The sequence below is a fragment of the Pseudopodoces humilis genome, chromosome 16 (genome assembly GCF_049639895.1).
Source record: "Pseudopodoces humilis isolate 2021_Gansu_Grassland_sample_001 chromosome 16, ASM4963989v1, whole genome shotgun sequence".
Classification (NCBI taxonomy): domain Eukaryota; kingdom Metazoa; phylum Chordata; class Aves; order Passeriformes; family Paridae; genus Pseudopodoces; species Pseudopodoces humilis.
The window spans coordinates 9,134,782-9,158,493 of NC_142215.1; the positions used below are offsets into that span (position 1 = coordinate 9,134,782).

A 23,712-nucleotide genomic window follows, 5' to 3' on the forward strand; every position below is an offset into this window, starting at 1 on the left:
TCTGGGGCCATTTACAGAAGCTCCCAATGCCCTCCAGCTCTCCTTTCTAGGGAGGCAGAAATGCAGTCTGAATTCATGAAGTTACTCGTGCCTGCATATTCTGCTCAAAATGGCTCTTCTGCTGGGTCTGTGAGGGAGCCTAGATGCATTTTTAAATTTTCACAGCTGTTTTTTCAGTTCTGAAGTCACTTCCTTCCCTTAAGTTATGGAAAGTCATTTGCTGCCACCTACCAGCACAGTACAAACATTTTGAGAGGAAGGGAAGTGGAGAGCATATTCAGATACATTTAACAGTTCCTCTGCAGATGTGTTTGAAGGCTTTTTTAGGGTGGAGGGGCATATTCCCTTTCATTTTGTCCTTAATGTCTTCCCCTAAGTTTAATAGTGAAAGAGAGAAGCCTTTATTACTCCACAATTGAAAAAAACCCAAAACACTGATTGTGCTTCCAGGAAAAGCATCAAATGATATTATAAACCTTCAGACACTATTTAATACCTGACGTCAACTTTTTCATAAGCAGCAAATGACTGAAATGCAGACCAAATGAAGAGACAGCTGGAAAACTGTCTAATATTTTTTCCAAACTAACAGCTGTTAAAAAAACATTTTATGATGTCATGCTAAACCATGATGTAAAAGCAGGAAAGTAATTAATGGATTCCATTGCTATTCTGAGAGTGCTTTCTGTGCACTCTGCCATCCAGCAGCAGGCTCCACAGCACTGCTGTACAGAGCCTTTGCTATTTTTTATGCAATTCAAAGGAAAATTAAGCCTTTGCCAATATTGTTATCTAGGATAACTCTGAAACACCACCACTACATTAAATTGACCAATACACTAAACTGACATTTATTTTCTATTTAATAAAATTTTTTAAAGCTTTTATTTTTCATACTATTTCTTAGACTAATATTTCTAAAGACTACTTACATATAGTGGGTATTCTGAAACAATTTATTTTTCAAGGAGGTATTCCCATTATCTCACTAAAAACAAAACATGGAGCTGTTCTGTCAGATCTAAATGGATTCTGCTTGGTGAAGGCCCAGAAAAGAAATGCAATTTTATTACACCTTTTAAAGATTCTAGATTTCAGTGAATCAGAGCTGACATTTGGATTTTGGCAAATTATCTTCCCACTTTTTCAGTCAGGTTACATCTATGTTGTCTCTCAATAGCAGTGCAAAGCAGACTGCAGTGAAGTTGACAGTATGTCTGAAAGACTGTTAAGAACTAATCTGAGGCTTTGAAAAAATCCCAGAATTAGATACAAAGTAGGTTGAAAAAATAAAGAATGAAAGCACAATTACCTTGCAAATAATGGTAATAAACAGTCTCAGGGTAATCACAGTGTTGAATAATCAAACTATACTTTATTTCAGAAATATCAAAACTACGTTCAAGAAGCTAAAATCTTCAGTTACTGGAGAAGCAATAAAATAATCTACAGAGGAATGTCATGCCAATTGCAATCATAAACATTTACAGCACTGCTTCAGTACAGCATGCATACTTAACCAAAGTTAACGCAACAAAAAATGCTATGTGTTAACATTTGAAAACTTTAAATATAAAGGGAAAACATGAATAAGAAATTTTGGTAATAAGAAAAAATATATGTCCAAAAATCTTTATTAAACACTGTACAAAAAAATATTGCACTTTTAAATCAGACAATAAATATCTACAAAAGTATCTTACAAATGTTTAATTTAAAAAACTGCTTAAACAATCAAGACCCATTGCTGATTAGAAAGGTAATGATCAGGAATATCCTCTCCTTGCAGTCAGCCTTGGACACGACAATCCACCCTAAACATTTTCTATACAGTAGTGCTACCCTAATTCTCAGTGATGCAAACCCTCTGTGCAGGATGCTGTGTCTGAACTGCCCCCACAGCACTCCCAGCCCTCCACCCATCACACAGCTCAGAGATGGAACAAAAGAACCAAGTCAAAGTGAGCATTCAGGCCTCCAATATGAGCAGTAGTTTGGAAACTACAAAAGAAAAAAACATCTATTTTCTACCTCCTGTGGGCTCCTCTTTGCTTAAAGCCCTAGTCAGACAATCTGCAGTACGGAAGGTGATTTACCCAGGAATACCATGGCAAGAATTTCTCAACTTGCAAATGACTCAGTTAATGGTCATGATAGAAAAATCTTGATGCAAAAATGCTCAAAATAGATTTCTTGCACTTGCCTATCTTCACAATTGATAATTCTTCCTTGGACATTTTTCCTCATTAATGGAGAAAAATGGAATGATTATTCAAGACAAGAAATCTGACAGCTATTTTGGCCAGTTACTGGCTCTTCATTTGATTTGATGTGCAAGAGAACAGTGCTCACAAGTGTTTGTTCACAGCTCTGACAAGGAAACTTCTGTCTCATTTAGTATCAGTACAAAAGTGTAATCATGCCAGAACTTCAATTGTACTTCAGAGATTGGAATTAGAATAGAAACAATAGAACATGACACCTCATTTATTCAAAAGAGATCTATTGCTGCTTTGAAAATTGTATGAGGATCTATAGTTTCCTACTGCATACACAGAAATACAAGCAGGAAAAATTCAATGTACTTCTGTGTATCCATCTGAGAGCTAGTATCCATAAAGCATATCCTGTGAGATCAACCCTTAAGCTCAAGCTGTTTATGAAAATGAAGCTGCTGCCAAAATTTTACAGCTACAAGCCACAGCTTCTATAAATTTAAAAATGGTGTTAAATATGACGAAAAAAAACGAAACTAAAATCCTGGGAGTCAATAGTTGCTGCATTTCCAAAATTTTTCAAAGTATTTTTGTGACTCTTCCTCATAAGTTAAGGACAGTAACCACTAATTGCTGCTTTTACGTAATGTTTTTTTCACTGATGAAAGTATAAATGATGGCCTGCAAAATTTTGCAGATGATATGCCATATTATCTTGCTAATCCAGACATGTTTAAAACATTAGAAGTTACATTGCAAAGAATTCCCAGAAACAATACCTTATCCAGCACATCAATCCACAATACTGTGTTTTCATTGGCCCCACACTGCCATTTAACTGTTACAACTAATGTCTCATTTACAGGAATATACTTCAAGCAGCTTAGTTTAATGAATCTCTCATCTCTTCACTGCAGCATCGTGAACTTGCCATAGAGGACTTATATTTCTTGACATGATTGACAACATCTTTCTTTGTACGTGTTTATCAAGCACAACTTTAGCTGCTTTACAAATGTACAGTAGTGAGTTGTATCCTTGCATTCGCCTTCTGAAAAATATATTTAAACATTACAAGGCTTTATAATGAGGAAAAGAGAAGTAGCAGAACTTGCCATAGTAATTGTAAACAACTGATGGGCTCCTGCTAGCTTTGTAATTATTTTAGTGTGCATTTCTGGCAGCAAGGGATTCAAAGCTAAGCAAGGTCACAAGTGAGAGATATGATCTCAATGCATTCATTGACTCATTGTCTGTTTCAGAACACTATCCCATCTTGGAGGCATTAACAGCTCGCCTAGAGACTTTTGAGTCACAACTGGCACAGTCATGTAGGGAAGTTTGCAAAAAGCTTCCTAAATATCCTGTTTCTAAAAGTGCTTTTGAGGCTTTAATATCAAACTGGCCTACTTAGAGAAAAGAAACCCCAGGATTACGAAGTGCTCCTTGGAGAGGATAGCTTTACCTTTGATGTACAATCAAATGCTTGTAGAATCAATAGTGTACAACTGCAAGTCACTCTCTAATATAACTGCTACAAACTATTACTATGCTCATATTTAAATAAACATTTACATACTGCCACAGGATGTGACATTGCAGTGCTGCCAGGTCACTGGTCTCTTCCTCCCTCGGCAGAACTGCTCAGCCACGGGTTTGTTGCTCTGCCTGTGCATGCAGGCCACTCGTCTGGACTGGAACCCACTGCCACAGCCCGCACTGCAGGGCCTCCAGGGGCCTGTCCGCCAGTACACATCACACACCCCTGAAGAACAGTTCCTTCTGGCAGGAGGGCTGTGCAGGGAAATAAATGGCAGATAAATGTTTGCTTTTGTGCTAAACCCTTATTCACACAACAATAGAACCGACCGGCCCCCACACCCCTGCTCATAGCACGGCCAACTAGACCAGGATCCTCAAGATTGTCTCTGTTTGTGTTTTGAACATCTCCAAAGATGGAGACACCACAACTTTCTGGATAACCTGTTCCATTTTTCCTTAAGTTGAATTCCTTTTATTTAATTTTGTGCTCACTCATCATGCCTTCTCACTCATGAGAAAACATGAGTTTCTTTACACCAGTTTCTTAACCCTGGAATAGAAAAGGTATTTTATCTCTAAGAAAACTCAACTGACCCTGAAACACTGCTGAAATACTGGATGCTGTGTGTTCTTCAGGCATAACCTCTCCTGGGTTCCTGAATTCATCCAGTGTCCACAAAGGGACGACTGTCTCTACCTCCTTTCCCTTGTTTGACACCAAAGAATTTGCTTGTACTTGTCACTGCTTGCAAGAGTTACTTGTACTGCAGTGACAATCCTGTACCTTCAATCTGATCATCTAAAGAATCTAACTTGTAACTTCTTCACACTGTTTACCTCTTTCCTTCATCATAAGAAGAATTTGGCACTGAAGATCCGTTCCGAAGCTGAAGAAACTGATGGTGCTGTGAACCTGCAGGGCGGCCTACACAGCGACCAGAACACTGAAAATGGAGAGGAAAGGGTGAGGGCAGAGAAAAAGAAACACCCAAGTTAGTAACAAGAGAATTGGCTTCCTAGGGAGTTACCCAGCTACACAGCCCAGCCATAATTTTTTTCATCTTGCCTTCTTCAGTCCTGTCACACCCCAGTTTGGGTAAGGCCTACATATTTTTGGTTCTCTCTGTGCAATTTTGCCAAGAATTAACTTTCCTTCCTGTTCCTAGAGCTAAACCCATTGTCTTCTCTCATCATGCCTCATCCCTACTGCTACAGAATTCTTTCTGTAGCTCTGCCCATTACAAACTTGCTTTGCTATAACCTGTATTGGAAATGCAGCAATAGCAGTTCTAATTAATTACTTTACACATTGAACAGTAAATACAAATCATATTAATACATAATATACATATCATGTATCAAGATGAACACAAGTTTGCTGTATGAAGGAAGAAACAGAAAATATAGGAAAACAGACCTCTGTGCATTCTGTGAATTGAGCAACTTCTTCACGTGCTGTTGAAGCACATTCATATATCTTTTTTAGGGTCTTGACAAGTACAGCTATTCAAATTGTATACTAATATGACTGCAATAAAAGCAATAAACTAGCTTGGAAAATGGAATACATCATAATGGCTTAGCTTATAAAATACACTGAAGCTAATACTCTGGTTTCAGGCCACGTCTTCAACAAAAAGAAGTTGCTCAGAGAGCATAAAATGAAGAAACAAAATTTCTAATTGACTAGTCTGACAGGTAATTACAGCCACAGAGCTCCTCCCTTGTGCAAGAGGACAGATGTTCAGCCGCAAGAGGACAGATGTTCAGTCAGTGTCACGACAGCACTGTCCCACTTTTATAATATAAGAAGTTCCAGACAAAAGCTGTTCCTTACCTGTGTTTTGGCCTGTGCTGGCCCCTCTGGACAGGAGATCCCCGTGCAGGGTTTCCTTGCCACAGGCCGGTCCCTGTGCGTGCAGGCCCCCGGCAGCAGGGCCAGGGCGCTGCCGTCGGCTTTGGCTTGGTGACACGACAGCTGCCGAAGGCGAAATCCACTGCCACAAGATGCAGAGCACTCAGACCACGGCCCAGCTACCCACCTACAGGATGCACAGACATTGCATTTATAGCAATTATTGCAGTCCTGCTGGTAGTTGGCAGCAACTGTTTGCAAAGAAAATGCAAAAGAAGCTGTCCTTGTAAGTTTTAGACATGAGAATAGTTAGAATCAGCTTCATTTGAGCAAGGTCTTCTGAACGTGGTTAACTGATGACAGCACATTTGCTAACAGAGGTTACAATGCTTGTTACCAGAATCTGTTGCTAGGTGAGCCCCACAGACCCTGCTGGATGTGGCATTCCAGGAGGAAGGAGAGTGTACTTCTCCATTACTTATAAAGTGGATGGTACCAATTTAGTTGGTACTGAAGTGACAGCTGCCATAATTCATCCAAATTTATTACATCAAAATCTCATCAGATTATGGCTCAAGCAGAACATGTTATTTATTGATTAGAAGCTGCAAATATTTAGTCTGTCTTGGAAGCAAGGAGCAATACTGGGGAGGCAGCAGGTGGTAATACAATCAAGTTGACTTGCTCTTTGCATAAATCTAGGCTAGAAATATAAAATGGACTTTATGTTTACCACAACAGTGATAACAGGAAAAAATGCTATTTTGTTCAGCAATTATTTCATTTTCTTACATACAAACAGCTTATATCCATTCAAGAAGGATTAATCTTTTACAGTCTGCACCCTTGTCTTTTTCTCCCTTTTAAAGCTGAAGTACTTTTGCAAACATTTGGTGCAGTGCATGCCCAGCAAAGCTCAAGTTAAGTACATACTCAAGCCCATATTTGCTTAACTGTACCTCTCCCCTGTGATGGAGAGAAGTGATTAAAAACATGCAAAACACTGTGAATAATTAAGGTCCAGCGCCACTGACTGTACATCTAAAGCCTTTATAATTCTATGGATACTTTCTAAAGAGCTACCTTGAGATGAGAAGATTGTGCAGAAATCAGTAAGTGGGAAAATGGGAAGGGAAGCCTGGACATTCTGCATTTCCCTCTCAGGTCAGTAATTACAGGGAAAGAGAGAGGTTAGAGGCACCAAGAAACAGACACAGAGCTATTTTCCAGGCATCTGGGATGCTCTTCCTGTATAGAAAGCATGGAATATTTCATAAAAGAAAACCAATTTATATGTTAGCATACACCTATGGCTCAAGGCAGATTTAATTATGTTAGTATAGACATGATTGCCTTCCATTGGTGATTACATAAAGCCAAATTAGAAGCAGAACAAATCTAAGCATTTAAAAAGACAATTCAGTTCCCATTTTCTTTAACCATATGAAATAACCAATTTTTTTATGTTGTGAATACTCCAGGGCCAGTGATATGCAGGTCATTTAGTCATGCCCTGCACTGAAAGGCATGACCTTGCCCCAGGACCAACTGCACCCTCCTGTCATCTGCTCCAAATGCTGAGGCTTAAGAGGGAAACCTGCAGCTGAACCTGTGTACTAAACTATTAGTTTGATTTCAGTGTTTTTCTACTGGCAAAACATTAGCTTTCTCTGAGCTGGCTGGAGTTCAGTCTCACAGTTCAGGATTATCTGGTTTTGGCTGCTAATAATGAAATATAAACAATTTCTTCTGATTCATATCTGTTGCTATGTTTTCTGCATTTAGAACAGAATTTAGAATGTACTGGCAAGATGCACTCTCACAGTGTCAGCTAGGGTCTTAATACTTCCCTGCCAACATTTTCCAGTGAGGGACAGCTCCAAAGTGTGTGTATCTCTCACAAATTTTTGCTGATAGTGATGGCCAATTCTTTAAATCAACAAAAAGCACTTGTTTTTAGGATTCTGTGGGGTTTCCTGTTGAAAACCTGGAGAAACATTGTGTTGAGCTGGAATCTCAGTGCAGCTCAAATAGTCTAAAGGTATGGGTTTGGCCTTTGGAATCAGATTGTGATGCACTTGTCTGTGATATAAATATTTTCAGCCCCTTGATCCCCAGTTGACCCAGTGAGCAAACTGGCAGGGAAGAACATTCAAGGAGCACTGTGCTAAGGGGCTTTAGAGAGAAATGAGACATTGCACAGAAAGTATCTTACTCAGAGCTCTGATGGCACAAAGGAGAGGAGGTGGACACAGAGTTACCCTGGCCACTCTAAACACAAATTTTCTCTCTGTGGTGGCACAGATTCCACAAAACAGCACATCCCAGTGTCTCAGAGATCTCCAGCTTAGCTTCTGAAGAGTGGTGTGGTAGCAGCCACATTTGCTGCAGCAGCATGGAGACAACTCAGGTGTTACTTTTTCAGCTGAATCAAGCATTCCCCTACTTTCTTGTGATCCACTTCCACATCTCTCATGCTTTAAGGTTCATGATGAAGAAAACACCACATTTCACAGTCAGAGCATAAAGACAGAAACGATTTCAGGAGGTGGTGAGTGCGTTTTAATACATAAAGAGCACATGGAAAGAGAGCAGAAGGGAGGTTACCTGGGAGGGCAGTCCTCTCTGTTGCAGGGCTGGTAAACAACCACTGGCTTTGGCAGCTCTCTGCATTGTGACTCATTTACTTTCTGTTTCTCTGCATTCATGCACTGCAGGCTCCTGGAGCGGGTTCCTGAATGCCCACAGGTGGCAGAGCAAGGACTCCACTCAGCATATTCCCAGGTGTAATCTAAGAAATACAATTGGAAGCAGTGTGAGAGAGGCACTGTGCATTGGAACTGTGTCACATTTTTATTGATTTGGCAGCATGCTCTGTAAGCTGGACAGACACCACATCCTCTGTAGAAAAGCAAATATTTCAGCACTGTGAAAAGGAGCCATAAGCCAAAGTAGAATTTAGTTCTGTTCAGCCTTTACCTACGAGCATGAAGCCCTCTAGAAGGCAAATGAGATCAGCACATGAAGGGCAAAACCTGGCTCACAGTAGGAACTGATGAGCTTCCTTTAAAACTTTCATAACATTTTTATACAATGAGCATTAAAAAGAGGAAATTGTAAATCAGGCTCTCTAGGTTTCCTGCTGTTCTACAGCAAGTTTATCCTGAAGAAAACTCATCTTACTCCAGACACCTCACATAATTTCAGGATTTAAGAAAATCCTGTCCTGAACTACAGAGAATTATTTAATGTAAAAATAATTTGCCACTGAGGCATCTGGCAAGATGAAAAAGGAATTTGTTTTAAAGAGCATTTTATATTAAAAACCGATCACCTCTAACAATTACTACCTTTATATTTAGTCAAAATTCCACACTTACCCCTTCCTCCACAATTTTTTTTGACACTTGGTAAAAGATGAAGTACTATGCAATGTTGACAGATTTTTATGTGATCACAGAAGGAGTCAGGTTTTTCTATAATAACCAAGAATAATTGATAGCTACCAGCTGTGTCCACAGACTCACTCTTGCAGCACATAATGAATTCTTTAACTTATTGTTTTTCAATGTTCCCTTATTACTTCTGGATTTCTTAAAATAATACAAAAGGGCCTTTTTCAAAGTAGAAATAGTTAAATTTACTGACTGCAGCTATGATGGAGAGACTGTATTGTTTGTTTAACTAGGATGACACTGCTCAGAAGTGCCCTCAAAATGCCTACTGTGCAAAAACCACCAAGGGAGGTTTTACAGCCGCACAAATGCATGGGTATGGCAGTGATGAAACATTTACTTAAGTGTCAATCACAGTTAAAGCTCAGATCTGGAAAATGGAATCACCCCAAAATACTGCCCAACCTGACTGGAGAGGGGATTGGGCAACCCAAAGGCAGTCCAGCTGAAGACGCAGGTGGACAGCTCAATAACTGGCAGAAATTCCAACTGTAATGAGATCTAGATTAGGATCTAGGGCTGGACTCAGATTTTGAAAAATTCTTTTAGGACATTTTCTGATTTATGTTTGATTTTTTAAAAGTAAATTTTTGATAGTAGTTGCTTCTCAGTAAGACTCCTTTGCAAATGTAACCTCCTTCATAACCTCAGGCACTCCAGAACCCTCCCCAGCCATGAACAGTCACCGAGAACATCCTCATACACAGTGGGGGGATCTGACCCTACTGCTTCAGTCCCTTGCAGATCAGTCATAAGCCAAATCAAACTGCTAGGTGAAGAGATAAAACATGCAGAAAAGCTTATAGTGTCAACAGATGCTTGTTTTTAAATCTGAGTTCCTAATTATAATTGGGTTTTTTAAAAGAACATAATTATTTTCTAAACACTTAAAAAGTTTAAAACTTGACAAAATGTTTGCAGATATAGCTGATTGTCCTGCTGGTGCATATGCAAGGTTCTTTTAAAATTCATCCATTTTGAAATTCAGTTGCACATTTTATAACCTACTGATAGAAATGTGGTTTTGTGAGAGTGCATTATGCTGGGGAACCTTACAAGACATTCTTGAGAATTTCACATGGAAATCTGAGTGTGCAGTGTGCTCTAGTATACTGATGTGATTAAGGGTGTTTACAGTGAGATCATTACCATATTAATTGTGATGATCCTGAAATACGACAATTACATTAAAATTATTTCTATTATAATGAAGATATTTCCAAAGATGACCTCCAAGTCAGTGTTGTTTCAGTTTGGTGGGCTACCATGGAGAAGTTTGTTGAAGGAGAAGTTGATAAAACCTGTCTTATTTAAAACTGTTTAAGCAGAAAGATGAATTCTCTCAGCTTCTCAGATAGACCGGCAAGCAATAAGAACCCCCACATGATATTTGGATACACATAAATTGCCATATCCAGCTCTGAGTATGGGCATTGTCTATGGACAATATAAGACCATTCCCATATGTGAAGCTAAACATGTATTTCTGAGTTACTTTCAACACAGAAAAGAAGGTTAGTTATCAGGAAAGCCTTTACAGAGCGAAAGAATATATTTTACAGTTCAAGAATTTGTCATATAATTTTCAACAAACCTTCCTTCTTGACATTTACCCAAACTGACATTAGTTTTGCACTAGCTGAAGTCCGACATTGGAATTGTCCAGCAAATTGACCAGAGTTGGTGTTCACCTCTAGGATACGACCCCCAACCAGGGTTCGGTATTCCAAGGTCTTAACTTCCTCAATTGGACTCTCTCCAAAGAGCCACTGGACTGCATTTCTGTGACTGGGTAGCACCGGGCAACCTAAAAAGCAACAGCAATTTAGCAGGTTTTTCTCAACACACTGGAACATTTGTGAAGAAATATGTACGAGTGATTCCACATAAAGGACATTACTGTTCTAAATAACAGTAAGAATATGCATAAATCCACTGAAGTCCAAGCTATGGCCCAAAATCCTGACTGCCCCTTGAGGGGTATGAGCTCTCTAAGCTGATGTGTACTTACCACACTTTAATTTCCCTTTCAGTGAGCTCCTATAAATTTAACTTCTATAAGAACAAAGTGAAAGGGGGGAACAATAATTTAAATGGAACAAAGATTTCATCCCAAACTCTACAATATGCAAATAGGTCCATAATTAAAGACCTTCTTCTATCTTTTTGGGAAAGGAGTCATAAACACATTAAATGAAATTGCTGCATTTTCACTCCACAGGGCACAGGCAGGGATGGAAATAAATGCATTCATATAGACAGGAAAAACCACAGAGAGCCCAGCTGAATCCCTCCCATTTTTTCAAGTGAAGCTCAAAGAGCAATTACATGGCTTTAGTGTCAGGGTGATTCACCTCACAATGACTTAAGGAAAGCTGTTTTTTGAAAAGCTGAATAAAAGAAATATGATATCTTAATATGATATCTGCATATCTTAATCTAAGGCTTCCTTACTGGTAATTGAGAGCTGAGCTAGAGTTAAGAAATCCAGGTGGAGTCACCAAACCTGGACTCTTGGGAATTGCACTCACTTTTCCCATGGGGCCCCTCTATTTAAATAAAATAAATAAATAAATATTATTAATGAAAAAGCAGCAAAGACAACACACCTATTCTTAGTGGATTGCCAGGTACCACACTGACATTTGTACCAATCCCAGACGCCATCAGGACACGCTTTCTTCTGCTTCCCTTCAATAACTGAGTGTTACTCTCTGTAAGTCTTTGTTCTGTAACACAGTGCATATGATCTCTTCTGAGCAAGAATTAAATCATGATGCCAATAAACATTTCATATCAAAATATCCAGCATGCTAGTTATGAAGCAGAAAGGCAATATAGCAGTTTGGAATTCTTTAGGATCAACTTCATTTATGCAGTTAAATTATCTGTCTAAGAAATAAACTACCTGTGTACAGTGAAACAGAAATTATGTTTATTCAAGTTTCTGAATTAATCAATAAATCAATAAATTTATTGAATTTGTTAAAAAAACAATCCTGTAACAGTGTAAAAACAAGTTTTTTCATGACAACATTATGTATTATTTCATTGCATGCAGAAATTGTAAGAAAAATAATTCTCTCCATGGAATCTAACCAATTCCTCTGTTCCATTAGATGGAATTATGACAAAGTGTTACATTAGAAAAAAGAAGAACATCTTTTAAAATCTCATTATGCATAGAGATAGCATAATGAATGGAGAGTCAAATGCCCATCACTATAGCAACTCCTCCTTTTTATCGTATGCTGGCAGAATAACTGCCAAAAATGTGGGCAATCTGTCAGTAACACACAGTTCTTACCACTTAGTCAACATTTCTGTTTTAATGAATGTACATAACATCTATGACTCTCCTTCCAGAAGGGTTTAAATCTTTTGCTATATTCTGACTTCTGTGGGTCATTTTACATTGGCTCAACACTTTTCCTCAGTGTGCCATTTCTGAATGAAGTCTCCTGCCTGTAAACAGCAGGACAAAAAATGTCTCCACAAAACCACAGTGAGGCCAGTTCCACAGGCAAAGGAGAGGTTGCCTGGTCAGCCCTTAGGGAGTTTCACTGGAAAGGCTGCACAGACTTTGTGCTACTGCTGGACTGCCCCTGATCAGGCAGCAAGTCCTGTAGGCAAGCCAAAAATCTGGTGGGATGTTTCAGACAACACTGAGCCAGTGCAATCTGCAAGTCCTGACAGCAGAAGTCCTCCCATTTCACTGCGGTCTTGCACAGCCAAGAACTTGCAGAATTTGGCCCTCTCCTATCCACTCCAGATTTATTTAAACTAATGTCACATGACCAGGAATAGAATCAAAATTTAGACTCCTGTGAGCAATCTTCCAGTCACGTCATTATAATAATATTCCTCTCTGGAACATCCGAAGTTTTGATGTACTCCAGGAAAACTGAAACCAGGAAGACAGCTTCAGTCTACACTCATCCTCACAGAGAGGCTCCTATTATGTCTTTAGAATGTCCTCCTCAGCCAAGAGACCCAAACATCACAGCCTGCCCTAGGTGTGTGCCCAAGAAAGAGATCTTTGTAGCAGGACTGGTCACAGAGAGCTGTGCTGCACTTTGCACAGCAAAGTGGTGTGACAGCTCATCTTAGAGCCAAATGATCCATTGACTGCAGTGATTTGCAAGGCATGATTGCATTATACAGAATGACATTATTAATTTACTTAAACAGAGGTTTTTCTTTACATTTTCTATTCTGAGAGTTCAGAGCTCATAATCAGAATTTTTTCTTTTCCACTCCCCTACATTTTATTGGCCTGTATAATTAAAAATAAAAAAGAAAGCCAAACCCTAAAACCAGCCTTTGCTTTCATTTTCCTGCATTTTCCTGAAGATTTTTTGAATATCAAGCCTGCCCCGTGTCTCTAGTTAGAAGCACCGGGCCCATTGTAACTTGACAGTGGATTTAGTTCCTAATGTGGCAGGTGGTTTAAGGGCTGATTATTTGTCTCCTAGAATAAGGAAGATGGAACAACCTTGAAGTCACAAATCAAACCATCTGTACCTAGATCCACATTACAGGAAACACAAAATAGAGAACAGATCCGAACGCAATTAAAATTTTCAAATTTCTAATAAAGTGTTAAATATGCCGTAACTGTTTTATGGTTAAACTTTGATTATAAATTGGCTGACTTTTGTTATCAGTAAGGAATTCTCATTTAGCACTTACCAGTTATGTGGAGAACAGATGCAGCCTCAGCTTTTCCGAGAGCATTAGTTGCTCTGCAAGTGTATGTTCCTGCATCTCCGTAGGAAACATTCCTCAGAAATAAAGAGCCATTCAAAACCAAGAAAGAATTGATTTGTAAAACATCTTTCTTCTTCAACCATGTTACATTTGGTTTGGGAACGCCTTTAAAATGAAAATAGTTAAAACATTTATTGTGAGGCATAATCCATAGGGTTTATATTGCTAACTGCTACTGTAGCAAGCAAGAATCCTGAGCTCCTTCCTCATTTCACAGTGTGAAAACCTGAGTAGCAACACTGCAGTAAAACAAGCAGTTTTCACACTCACAAGAAAACCTCTCAGTTGTGAGTCCTATTAATAATTCAGTATCCCACTAAGAGCAAAGATCAAAGGTTAATTACTGCACGTCCAGCTCAGACAGCTTTACAGAATGCTACCAGCTCTACAAAGCAATGTGCTCATGGATCTCACTGAAAGATGTGACACCCCTAAACCCAGTCAGGACCAGCTGATGGAGAGATCTGCACACTACCTTTTCATTCAACCTGCCTCCCACAAGGAAGGAAGGACAGAAGGAAGGAAGAAAGATTATTTTTTTTTATCAAAAATTAGGAAAAAAAAAATTGGGGCAACATTATTTCTCTTGGAAAAAAATAGATTAGAAACTACATGTGGCCAATTTATGCCAAAACACTTGTGACAGCTTCTCCAAGTTGCAGATGTGATTTAGACAGCTTATAGTGACAGAGGGTGAATGGAAGGGATCAGAAAGAGCTATTAACAATCAAAAGAGGGGTTTTCTTGTTAAGCAATCTGTTACTGTGGTACAGAAGCCAAAGGGTTCCTTCCTTCATTCCTGCTATAGTGCTTGAACTCTGAGGGCCTCAGCTCTTGCAGATAACTCATCATTTTCAATTTTAATCAATAAATTACTTTGAATGCTTATTTTTAATAAAATTATTTTCCACTGGCAGACTACCAGTGGGAAAACTTCAACTGTTTTATTTTCCTCAAATATTTGCCTTTAAAAAGAGATTTTGCAAGTTGGCTAATCAGACACCTCATTGATGTGCTCTGAATGAGCTGCTGCAGCAGAAATGCTCTTTCCAAGTTCCAAAATCCTGGGGAAGTCATTGGGTAAGTCGGCATTTGTGGCACACTGGGCAGCCACGGACATGCACAAGGGTGCAGGGATGGGACAAGTCACAAATGAAAAAAACTCTTTCACCTGAACCCTTTTTCTCCCTAAATAAATTGGTCAGTGCTCACTGAAGACTCCTCAACCAGGTTCTGCTACAGGAGCTGACCCGAATGTGGGACATTTGGAAGCTCCAGCCACACTGAATGCTAATTCAGTCTCCTCTCCTCACAGATCATTGTGCAGTATTACTTTACAGATGATGTCTTCATGATGTGGAATGGCCTTTAGGAACAACTTTTACATTTCAATCACTGGCTTAGCACTTCCAATGCACACCTCAAGTTTTTCCTTTGCTGTAATAGGAACCAGATATATTTTTTGGAACCTGCTAGTTCACTGAAGGAAAAAGCTCCCCCCGCCATCTTGTCTAGAAAGGCAGTGAAGAGAAACACTCTGTCTAATCACAGATTTTATTCTAGACAATTTAGCAGCTGTTCTGTGCTTTTAAATTCATGTAGAATTGTGTTTTACTGAATAAAGCTGCATAAAACAAGTTCTGCAGAGTGCACAGTGGTCCAAAAACCAGGTTGTTTTTCAAGTTTCTAGAAGAAGCTTTATGCCACTTTGAAAAATCCATCTGGAATTAGGATAAGGTCTTGGTTTAAGGGTCTTTTTTTCCATTTTACCCAGATTTCTGGCTAAAGTATATAATTCTCAGACATTTTTCCTTTACAGTGTACTTTCCACAGCCATTCAGGCGTATATCCTTACTCTGCAGATGGGCTGAAGAGGTGGCGTGAGGATCTGAGCTGTTTTACCCTAAGGCCCAGAGGTCTGCAGCCAGACTGCCCTCACTGGCACCAAAACCCAGCAGGCCAAGCAGAGCCAAAAAGAAGCCCAAAGCAGCACAGCTGAGATGGGGCTGAAGTAAGAAGGTTTAAAGTCAAATCCCACAAAGCACAAAAACGTTTGGAATGGTTCAAATTTAAACTTTTAACCTGAGCCTCTATCAAACATCAGCCCAGTATCACCTCATGATAGTCCTCCCTCTGCTCTCATGACAGCATTTAGAAATGTATCTCATTCTCAGGATTTAACTGAAGTCAAATATTTTTCTTCCAAACGTTTTATATCCTAGAGCTAACCCAGAAAAATTGCCATCTCTATTCTTCTTAGTGTGCCTCATTCAGAGACATGTAGAGCCTTTTAAAATGCGAACTGGAGTTCAGTTTGCAGAAGACATCTGCAGAATAGCTTTGCCACTCATTTTAAGTTCAAAACTGGGTATCTGTCACACACCTTAAACTCAAGTTATAGCAAATGATTCCTCTTTCTTTCTCCAAAGAGCTGTATTTGTTTCTCTTTAGGGAAAACAAGTGAGTAATACCACACACACAAGTAAATCAGGCCATTACTCAAGTGAATAATGTGAGCACACAAACGTAAATTGTAGGTCTGAGGAGAAGTGCAGACAGAGCCCTGCACCACAGGCCAGCAGCCAGTCCAGCTGTCATGCACCAGGAATCCACCCAAGCCATCCTAGGGGTGCTGGCAGCAAGAGATAAAGAGTGTGTAAGGGGGAGTCCATGGAAAAGAAGCAGTTAAATACATCACACTAAAACCACCACCACTGCTTTACAGGGGCAGTGCACACTGCTGTTTTCCAGCAGCTGATGTTACATGGATACCCTGAGGGTCACCCATAAAGGCGAGCTGTTTGAGCTCAAAACAGCAGTGGGAATAATCACAACACTCCTGCACTGTATTTTACCTCCAAACTATCAAGGAGTCAGATTTTTATCTAGGAGTTAATTATTGTTATGTGAACTGTGTGATGAGCCCCTGAGTTGGCCTCTTCACAGCCACTTTGAGGACCCTTCAAGATTTTGCATTTCATGGTTCCATTTCTTTCCCCAGCCTTTGTATTACATGGAAACCAATTCACTATCTGAGAGTGATACTAATAAATACTGGACTGTGCGCTTAAGAACAACATTTGGTATTTGTAATCAAGCTCCTTCTCTGACCTCTTCACTGACTTTTGGTTAGGTTGCCATTAACAGTATTAAGGCAAATGCTCAGACTGAGTCCTGAACTAAGGAGAAAAAAAGAAAGATTACTTTAGAGAAGAATTCAGGGACCTACTACAGACTGGAGCAGAGCATGAAGAGAGGAAAAGAGAGGAGGACTCTGCATGCTCTGCAGCCAGGACACAGCTCTATGCCAGAAATCAGGGCCTCGAACCCTGCCTTTCAGAGGAACCCAAAACTGGAGGGCAAAAATGTGATATAAAGCTTCCAGAGTTGGGCAGCCAGACACAGTAGAGAAACCACTCAGGAAAAAGGCTGATTATCTCCTAACAGACACCCTAGAAACGGATTAAAGAAATAAAGCTGAAGAAAAAGTTATCCCTGTAGTCCAGCTCCTTCACATTCTTGGGCAAAGCAACACATGCATTTCAAGCTCTTCTGGACAGCTTCAGTTTATCTGTATGTTCATATGGCAAGTGAAAAATCCTCTTCTGCTGTACATCTCATGAGAGACAGAGTTCTTGTTTATATTTTCATTTCTGGAATTCCTATCAGGAGAAACCCTTACTGTTAGAGGACACTTAGAAAATCTAGTTTTAGGTGTGCATTTACTTTTTTGCTCAGGAGTACTTTGCATAAAACTCCATCTCATAACCCATCACAACCCCAGCACACAGTCAGCATTAGCACATTTCAGGTGCAAAACCTTCCACTGTGCAGATTTTCAGTGCTTCCTCTTTAGAAATCGGACTCTGTATTTACTGCTCCTGAGATAAGATTTCCCTTCCCTACAGGTACAGCACTGCACACTGAGCTGAATCTCATCTAGGAGCTCTTGGGAGAGAGCAGGCAAAGTACACAATTCCCACATTCCTCCTGTGACAAGGCTCTTCCAGTTGCACTGTGAAAAGCACCAATTTTCTTACACAGAAACTGAAGGACAGAGTTCAAGCATCCCATCAAAACCAAGAAAAGCTTCAACTTTTCTTCCTAGGCAAGTAGTTAAGGCCTAAAACCTCTGTTTTACTCTTTAGAACTCAAGAAAATAAAAACCCAAGAGTTTAAAGCAGTTTTCTCATCCAAATAGAAATGAAACTAAGCAAAAACAAGCCAAAATGAAGCTGCAACTTTTTTTTTCCTTAAACGAGCTGAAATAACTCTTAAGCTTTGGGGCATATTTGCAGGACTTCATGGAGGATTTTGTCCTCTGCACAAGGTTGAATTTTACTGCAGATGCTTGACTCTCACTGACTTAAAGGTTGACTTGCACAGGGACTCTAAATGAACAAAAATAACTTTCACACTGTCTTCAGGAGCCTTTTTCATTACAGAATTGTAGCAAGAACACTTAAAAGCTGAGTAATTCCTGGTTTGATCCCCAGACAGTATGAAAAGGGGAAGGAGGAAGAGGGAAGAGATGGCCTATAGCCACCTTTGTCTCCTTCCTACCCCATCTCCCTGCAGATGCAGCTGAGGATGAGCCCAAAGATTCAACTCCCCCAAACTGCCAAAGGCTCAGAATCCCTGAGGACAGTAAAGATCCCAGGGATTGAAATGGGAGATCTATCACTGGATCCAGAGAGTAGCAGAATCAAACAATTATATCCTACAGCTCCAAGTCAGGAAATCACTTAGGCATGAGACTAAATCCATCCCTATCAGGGAGTATAATTAAAAACATACTTAAAATTCAGGATGGCTGTAATTGTCCTTCATGAACAAAGATGCATTCCTGAACTCAGACCTTCTTAGTCTTAGAAAAACCTTGAAAATGCAAATCTTACTCTTGCAATGGATCTAAATCCTCTTTGAAAGTTCTTCTATAGACCTAAGTGGCTATAAAACTTTAAAATTAGTTTAATCTATTTTTCTGACCTCAAACACAGGTTATTTTCCACTAGCACTGGAGTAGCTCTACAATACTCAATGTTCCATGAAAAAAGTCATTTTCCACCATGAGTGGCCCTGGGACAGCAAATGTTATGGAAAAAAACTGTAGCTCCGGATGGGACTGCAAAACACGTGTTTTAAAAAAGAAAAAAAAAGGAACCTGCACTATAGGGTGCCCTTAAAATATTCAGTGTTCAAAAACAAATTTCCTCCAACCTTGAAAGCCCTTTGAAATATTACACACCATAAAAACCTTGGCCTACTAACTACTTGCTCTAAAACACTGGATATGTCTTCAGAAATTTTTCCCCCGGCTACGTAGAATCTCATAAAGTATTCTGAGTTCCCCATTCAAGAGCAAGGCAGAACTGTGCTGGCACAAAGCACATTTTGCTGCACTTCACTAGAACTTTGCATTATTTCAGAGGCAAAATTTGCATGTCAGCTTTCAGAGGAAACAATTCTGGGTCAGCTATATACACACAATGAATGTCATCTGATGGTTATTTACCCTACACCCACTAACACCTCCAGAGCACTGAGCATAACCTACAAAGCAATTGCTTCCACTGGTACACCTTCGTATTTTCTCCAGCAGAATTCTCAAACTGCCTTTATAGTCATCTGAATTATGGTTGGGCAATCGACTCCTAGTGAACCCTAAAAAGCCTAAACCTGCTGCTACTGAAATTACCCACGTGAATCTTGCCAGCCTCACCAGGAGTAACAGCCCTGAGCAGGGCAGCAGCAGCAGCAGCGAGACATTCTGGCACTCGGTGTGATCCCCTACCTGCCCTCTGACACTGCCCCTTCCCCTGCAATCTTTCAAAGCCTCACCTCTCCTGCTTCCTACCAGCCATGCAGCAGCCCCTCTTCCTAGGTGGTAGCAGCATCTGGCAGGATTTAGGTATTCTTACCAACATCTGGCCACCTCCTTAGACAGGTTCCCAAAGCAAGACCCCTTCCCACCCCACTCTTGCTATGGCCCTGTCGGATTCTGCTTAGCTCTCTGGCTGTCAAAGAGAACTTAATCTTTTTTCCAGCTGTAGAAATTTAAGGCTAATATTTTTCAAAATCAGGCATTTTAAATAAGGCAACTGTATTAAGCAACTAATGACTGCTAGAGTGAATTCTGCAGTTGACCCCCAACAAAGACTCGGTTGGTGTGCATTAGGGCACTTCCACAACTCAGCACTGTTAGCACAGACTGGTTTACCCAGCTGCTGTAATTATACTTTCACTTTACTGAATAACAGTTCTGCAGGGACCACACTTTATCATCAGGCATTTATCATCATAAAGCAGATCCATACACATGTACTCTGAAAATATAATTTTGTCAGAAATCAAAGCACTATACAAGAATTGCTATCCTTAGTTAGACATGAAGTCCACTAAATTCTGCACTTTCTATCAAACAATGGGCCCATGGGGATGTGTAGGCAGAGCACAAAAATCATGGCACTTATTGAATAAGCCTTCCTCAACATACCTTCCTACCTTCCAGGACCAGAATTAGCCTTTAGATCATGCCTGTTCCCTCCACTGCTCTTCTCTCTACCTCTTCTAGCTCTTCTATATCATATTTTGAGATGAGATCAGCAGATTGCAAACAGGATTCGCCACAGCTTTAAAGAATGGCCAATTTATATTTTCTATTATTTCATCCATTCCTCTGCCATTAGTTTTGACTTGGACAGTGCCCAGCTGGTGCTCCATGGAACTGAACCACCACTGCACAGACCTTCCTCTGACTGCCAGTCCTTCAGGGACAGCCACATGCATTTGGCTGCCTTTAGGGTTATTTGTTCTATATGTACATTTATTTTGCAAATATCAACTTTGAACATCCTTTGAGTTCACCTAGATTTTAAATGTTACTTCTGTGATCATCCTGCTGCAACTCTTCACAGGGAGTTTTAGATACATTAGCCTTTATAAATCTTCATTGTTCACAGTTTTAGTCAACTGACTGATCACATTCCTTTCAAGAACTCTTATAAAAATGTTGAGCATCCCAAATCCCAGAACAGCCTTTGGCGGCACCCTACTCTTTCTTCACTGTAAATTTAACCACTTGCTCCTCTCAGTCATTTAAGCAGGTGCTAACCACTGAGGCAACCTCTGCCTTAACATAATTAAAATTTGTTAAATTTTGCCTAGGCAACTTCTCAACAGCTTTTTGAAAACTGAAGTAGGAACTATTTGAAGTTTTACCTTCCTCTAACACAATCCATCTTAACCCTCCCTGAACTAGGAATTTAAAGGAAATTTCTTTTCAAATTTATTTTCTTTAGCAAAGCTGTGAGAGAGGAAAAAAAAAATCAGTGCTGTAAACAATTTCAATTTATGGATTTCTCCCCCATCTCCCCGAGGCTCTATCTGCCTCAGAAAGTAGTGGAAGGCATCAGGCATGTGTTTTTATAGAGACCTAGTAGGTACCAATGTCCCAAAAGATACCCAATATGTGTTTGGAGGAGGATTGCTTTGGACTGTGCAGTCAGTCTTGCCTGGACCCTCAGCCACAGTGCCCATTAGTATTGGCAAAGAATCAGGTACAGGCACACCCTTCACTTTAGTTATATCCAAAGGATTCAGTTTTCAGGTCCCCAGACTGTTACAAGACACAAAGCAAAGCACAATTAAGCTTTTGAACATCTTTCAGTCCTTCCTACTTCAGCCTGATCCAAACAAAAACTCTAATAAAGATGCATTTACTGTAAAAAGCACAAGAGCAAAAGATTTTCCTTCTATTATACTAATTATAAATACTGTCATTCCTTCCTCATAAAATAAATCTGTACACACTTCTTTAAACATTTGAAATGTATTATTAATATCCTTTAGAACATACAAAAAAAAACCCAAAAGAAATGAAGAGCCAAAATCCTATGCTTTAAACTTCCATATTTCTTCACTCATGTCTTTTAAAGGGGTTAAGCATAGAATACAAAGAACAGCATCACAGTTACATTTGGAATAGTGTGGGTAAATGAAGCAACAGATGGAAAATCAAAATCTTGATTTTTTCTGGATGCGTTTCAAGTTCCAACACTGACAGCAAGTACTCGGTCCACCTTTGTGAAAATTCTGTGCAAAAAGATACAACAGTCTTTGTGTTTTTCTCACAATTTTTTATCAGTATGTTATTATTAGAGAGCCAAAATGTATTCATAGGAATGCAGAATTTGGATGAAGGTGCAGATTCTACTTTTCAAGGCTTGTGTGCCAAGACATTTCAGAGCAGCAAAGAGAAGTGTAAACAACCTCAGCTCAGTGTGTGTCACTTCCCTGCTCTCTCCAGCAAGGGGCAGACAACGCACATTTTACTCATATTTCCACTTTTTCCTCTGTTCTGCTTCAACTTAGAACTTTCAAAGTTTTTTCAATAAATGGAGTCTGACAGTTTTAGTTTATTCTAGCAATAATCACAAGACTTTTTTTTCTGCAAATACAATAAATGTTATCCAAGAGCAATTTGGAGCAATCAGTATTGATATTTATACCATGTGTGTTGATTGAAAAGCTCTTGGCTGTAAGAATGGAATATGAATCTATCCCGAATGTATGAATATCTTCTAACGTATGCTCGTGTGGGAGCTATAAAAGTGAGTTTATTATAATTAGTGGAAAAATAGTCTTGTTATAAACTAAAAAGGGAAAAGAAAGAGATACCATCAGTTTGAACAGTTCAGCTAACTTTTTTATTCTGTTCTTTGATGCACTTCTGTTTACTAGGCTACACTGGTCTTCAGTAATTCAAAGGGCTTTTTTCAATCTCAATATGATTTTTAGAGTGTGAGAGAAAGGCTTTCAAAAGGATAAAAGAACCAAATTAGCAACAATGAAAAAGAAAAAAAAATTGTACCCAAAAGGCCAATGCTGCACAAAATATTAAACTTTGCATCTTCAATAGGTCAATTTCTTTGCAGAAGAAACTATGGATTGAACAACTCTAAAAACATCTTCTAGGTTATTCATTCTACAGAAAAAAATCCTCAGAGGTCACTGCAACCAAGAAATTTAAAAGCAATTAAAGAATTCTACTGCTGACATGGCACTAATACTCTTCATACACACGGACTCTTTATTCATTAGATAGTTCTTCTTGTGGAGAACTATTTTGGGGGCTAGCAGGAGCCTCAAAGACCAGATGTGACACCAGTGAGAAATCTGTGTGAGTAATGTCTGTGTGGAAGGATCCTGAAAAAGCTCCTGGCAGAATGTGGAGAGCACAAAGACTCATCCAGTGATGTTTCACTCAGTGGAACTCACAGGGCAAGCACATCCTCTGCAGAGCAGTCAGGAAGGGCAGCGAGGAAGAGGTGCTGCAGTTCCAGCCAAGGTCTCCCTGACTCTACAAGAAGAGCTCTCTTATCATTACTTTTGCAGGTCTGATCATTCACATCGTGTTTTACCAGCATTCACAATGAAGTTCTCATCCTCCTACACTGCAAATGGACATATTTTTGTGTCCCACCTATCAGACAAACGTATCAGCATAAGGTGCTATTAAATTAAATCTTCTGAAGTCAGTGGTTTATTACTTTCCATTAAGGAAAGGAGAACAGGAAAACTCTGCTTACATCATTGCAAAAGTTTTTCTGCTTCTAGACTTAGTGACATTTTAAGACATGAAAGCTCTATTTTATTCACAAACAGTAATACTTACTTCCCTGGCAATGACAGGAAATAAAGCAATTAGATAAATCATTTTCTAAGTCAACACTGGTGTCTCAGCATAACTAAAGTTTGGCTCACCAATATATACAATTCTAAAGCATTTGGTAATCTACAGTCCCATGTGAAAATATTAATTTATATTTAAATTGCTAACTGCCTACCCATCCTAACAATATTAATATTAACA

General features: G+C 39.4%; 1 protein-coding gene across 8 annotated transcripts in view; it reads right to left on the reverse strand.

The window, feature by feature from the left end:
• Positions 1-1,383: 1,383 nt before the first annotated feature.
• Positions 1,384-23,712, reverse strand: part of ADAMTSL3 (ADAMTS like 3) — a 178,931-nt gene continuing 156,602 nt past the window's right edge. For all 8 annotated transcript variants that reach the window (XM_088063221.1, XM_088063217.1, XM_088063220.1 and 5 more), the window contains 8 exons: positions 13,761-13,943; positions 11,678-11,797; positions 10,663-10,875; positions 8,221-8,404; positions 5,596-5,800; positions 4,596-4,702; positions 3,796-4,010; positions 1,384-3,267 (listed from right to left, as the gene is read on the reverse strand). In XM_088063221.1, coding sequence (XP_087919347.1) covers positions 3,158-3,267; positions 3,796-4,010; positions 4,596-4,702; positions 5,596-5,800; positions 8,221-8,404; positions 10,663-10,875; positions 11,678-11,797; positions 13,761-13,943 — 1,337 coding nt within the window. In that variant the 3' untranslated portion in view covers positions 1,384-3,157. The remainder of the gene's footprint in view (positions 3,268-3,795; positions 4,011-4,595; positions 4,703-5,595; positions 5,801-8,220; positions 8,405-10,662; positions 10,876-11,677; positions 11,798-13,760; positions 13,944-23,712) is intronic.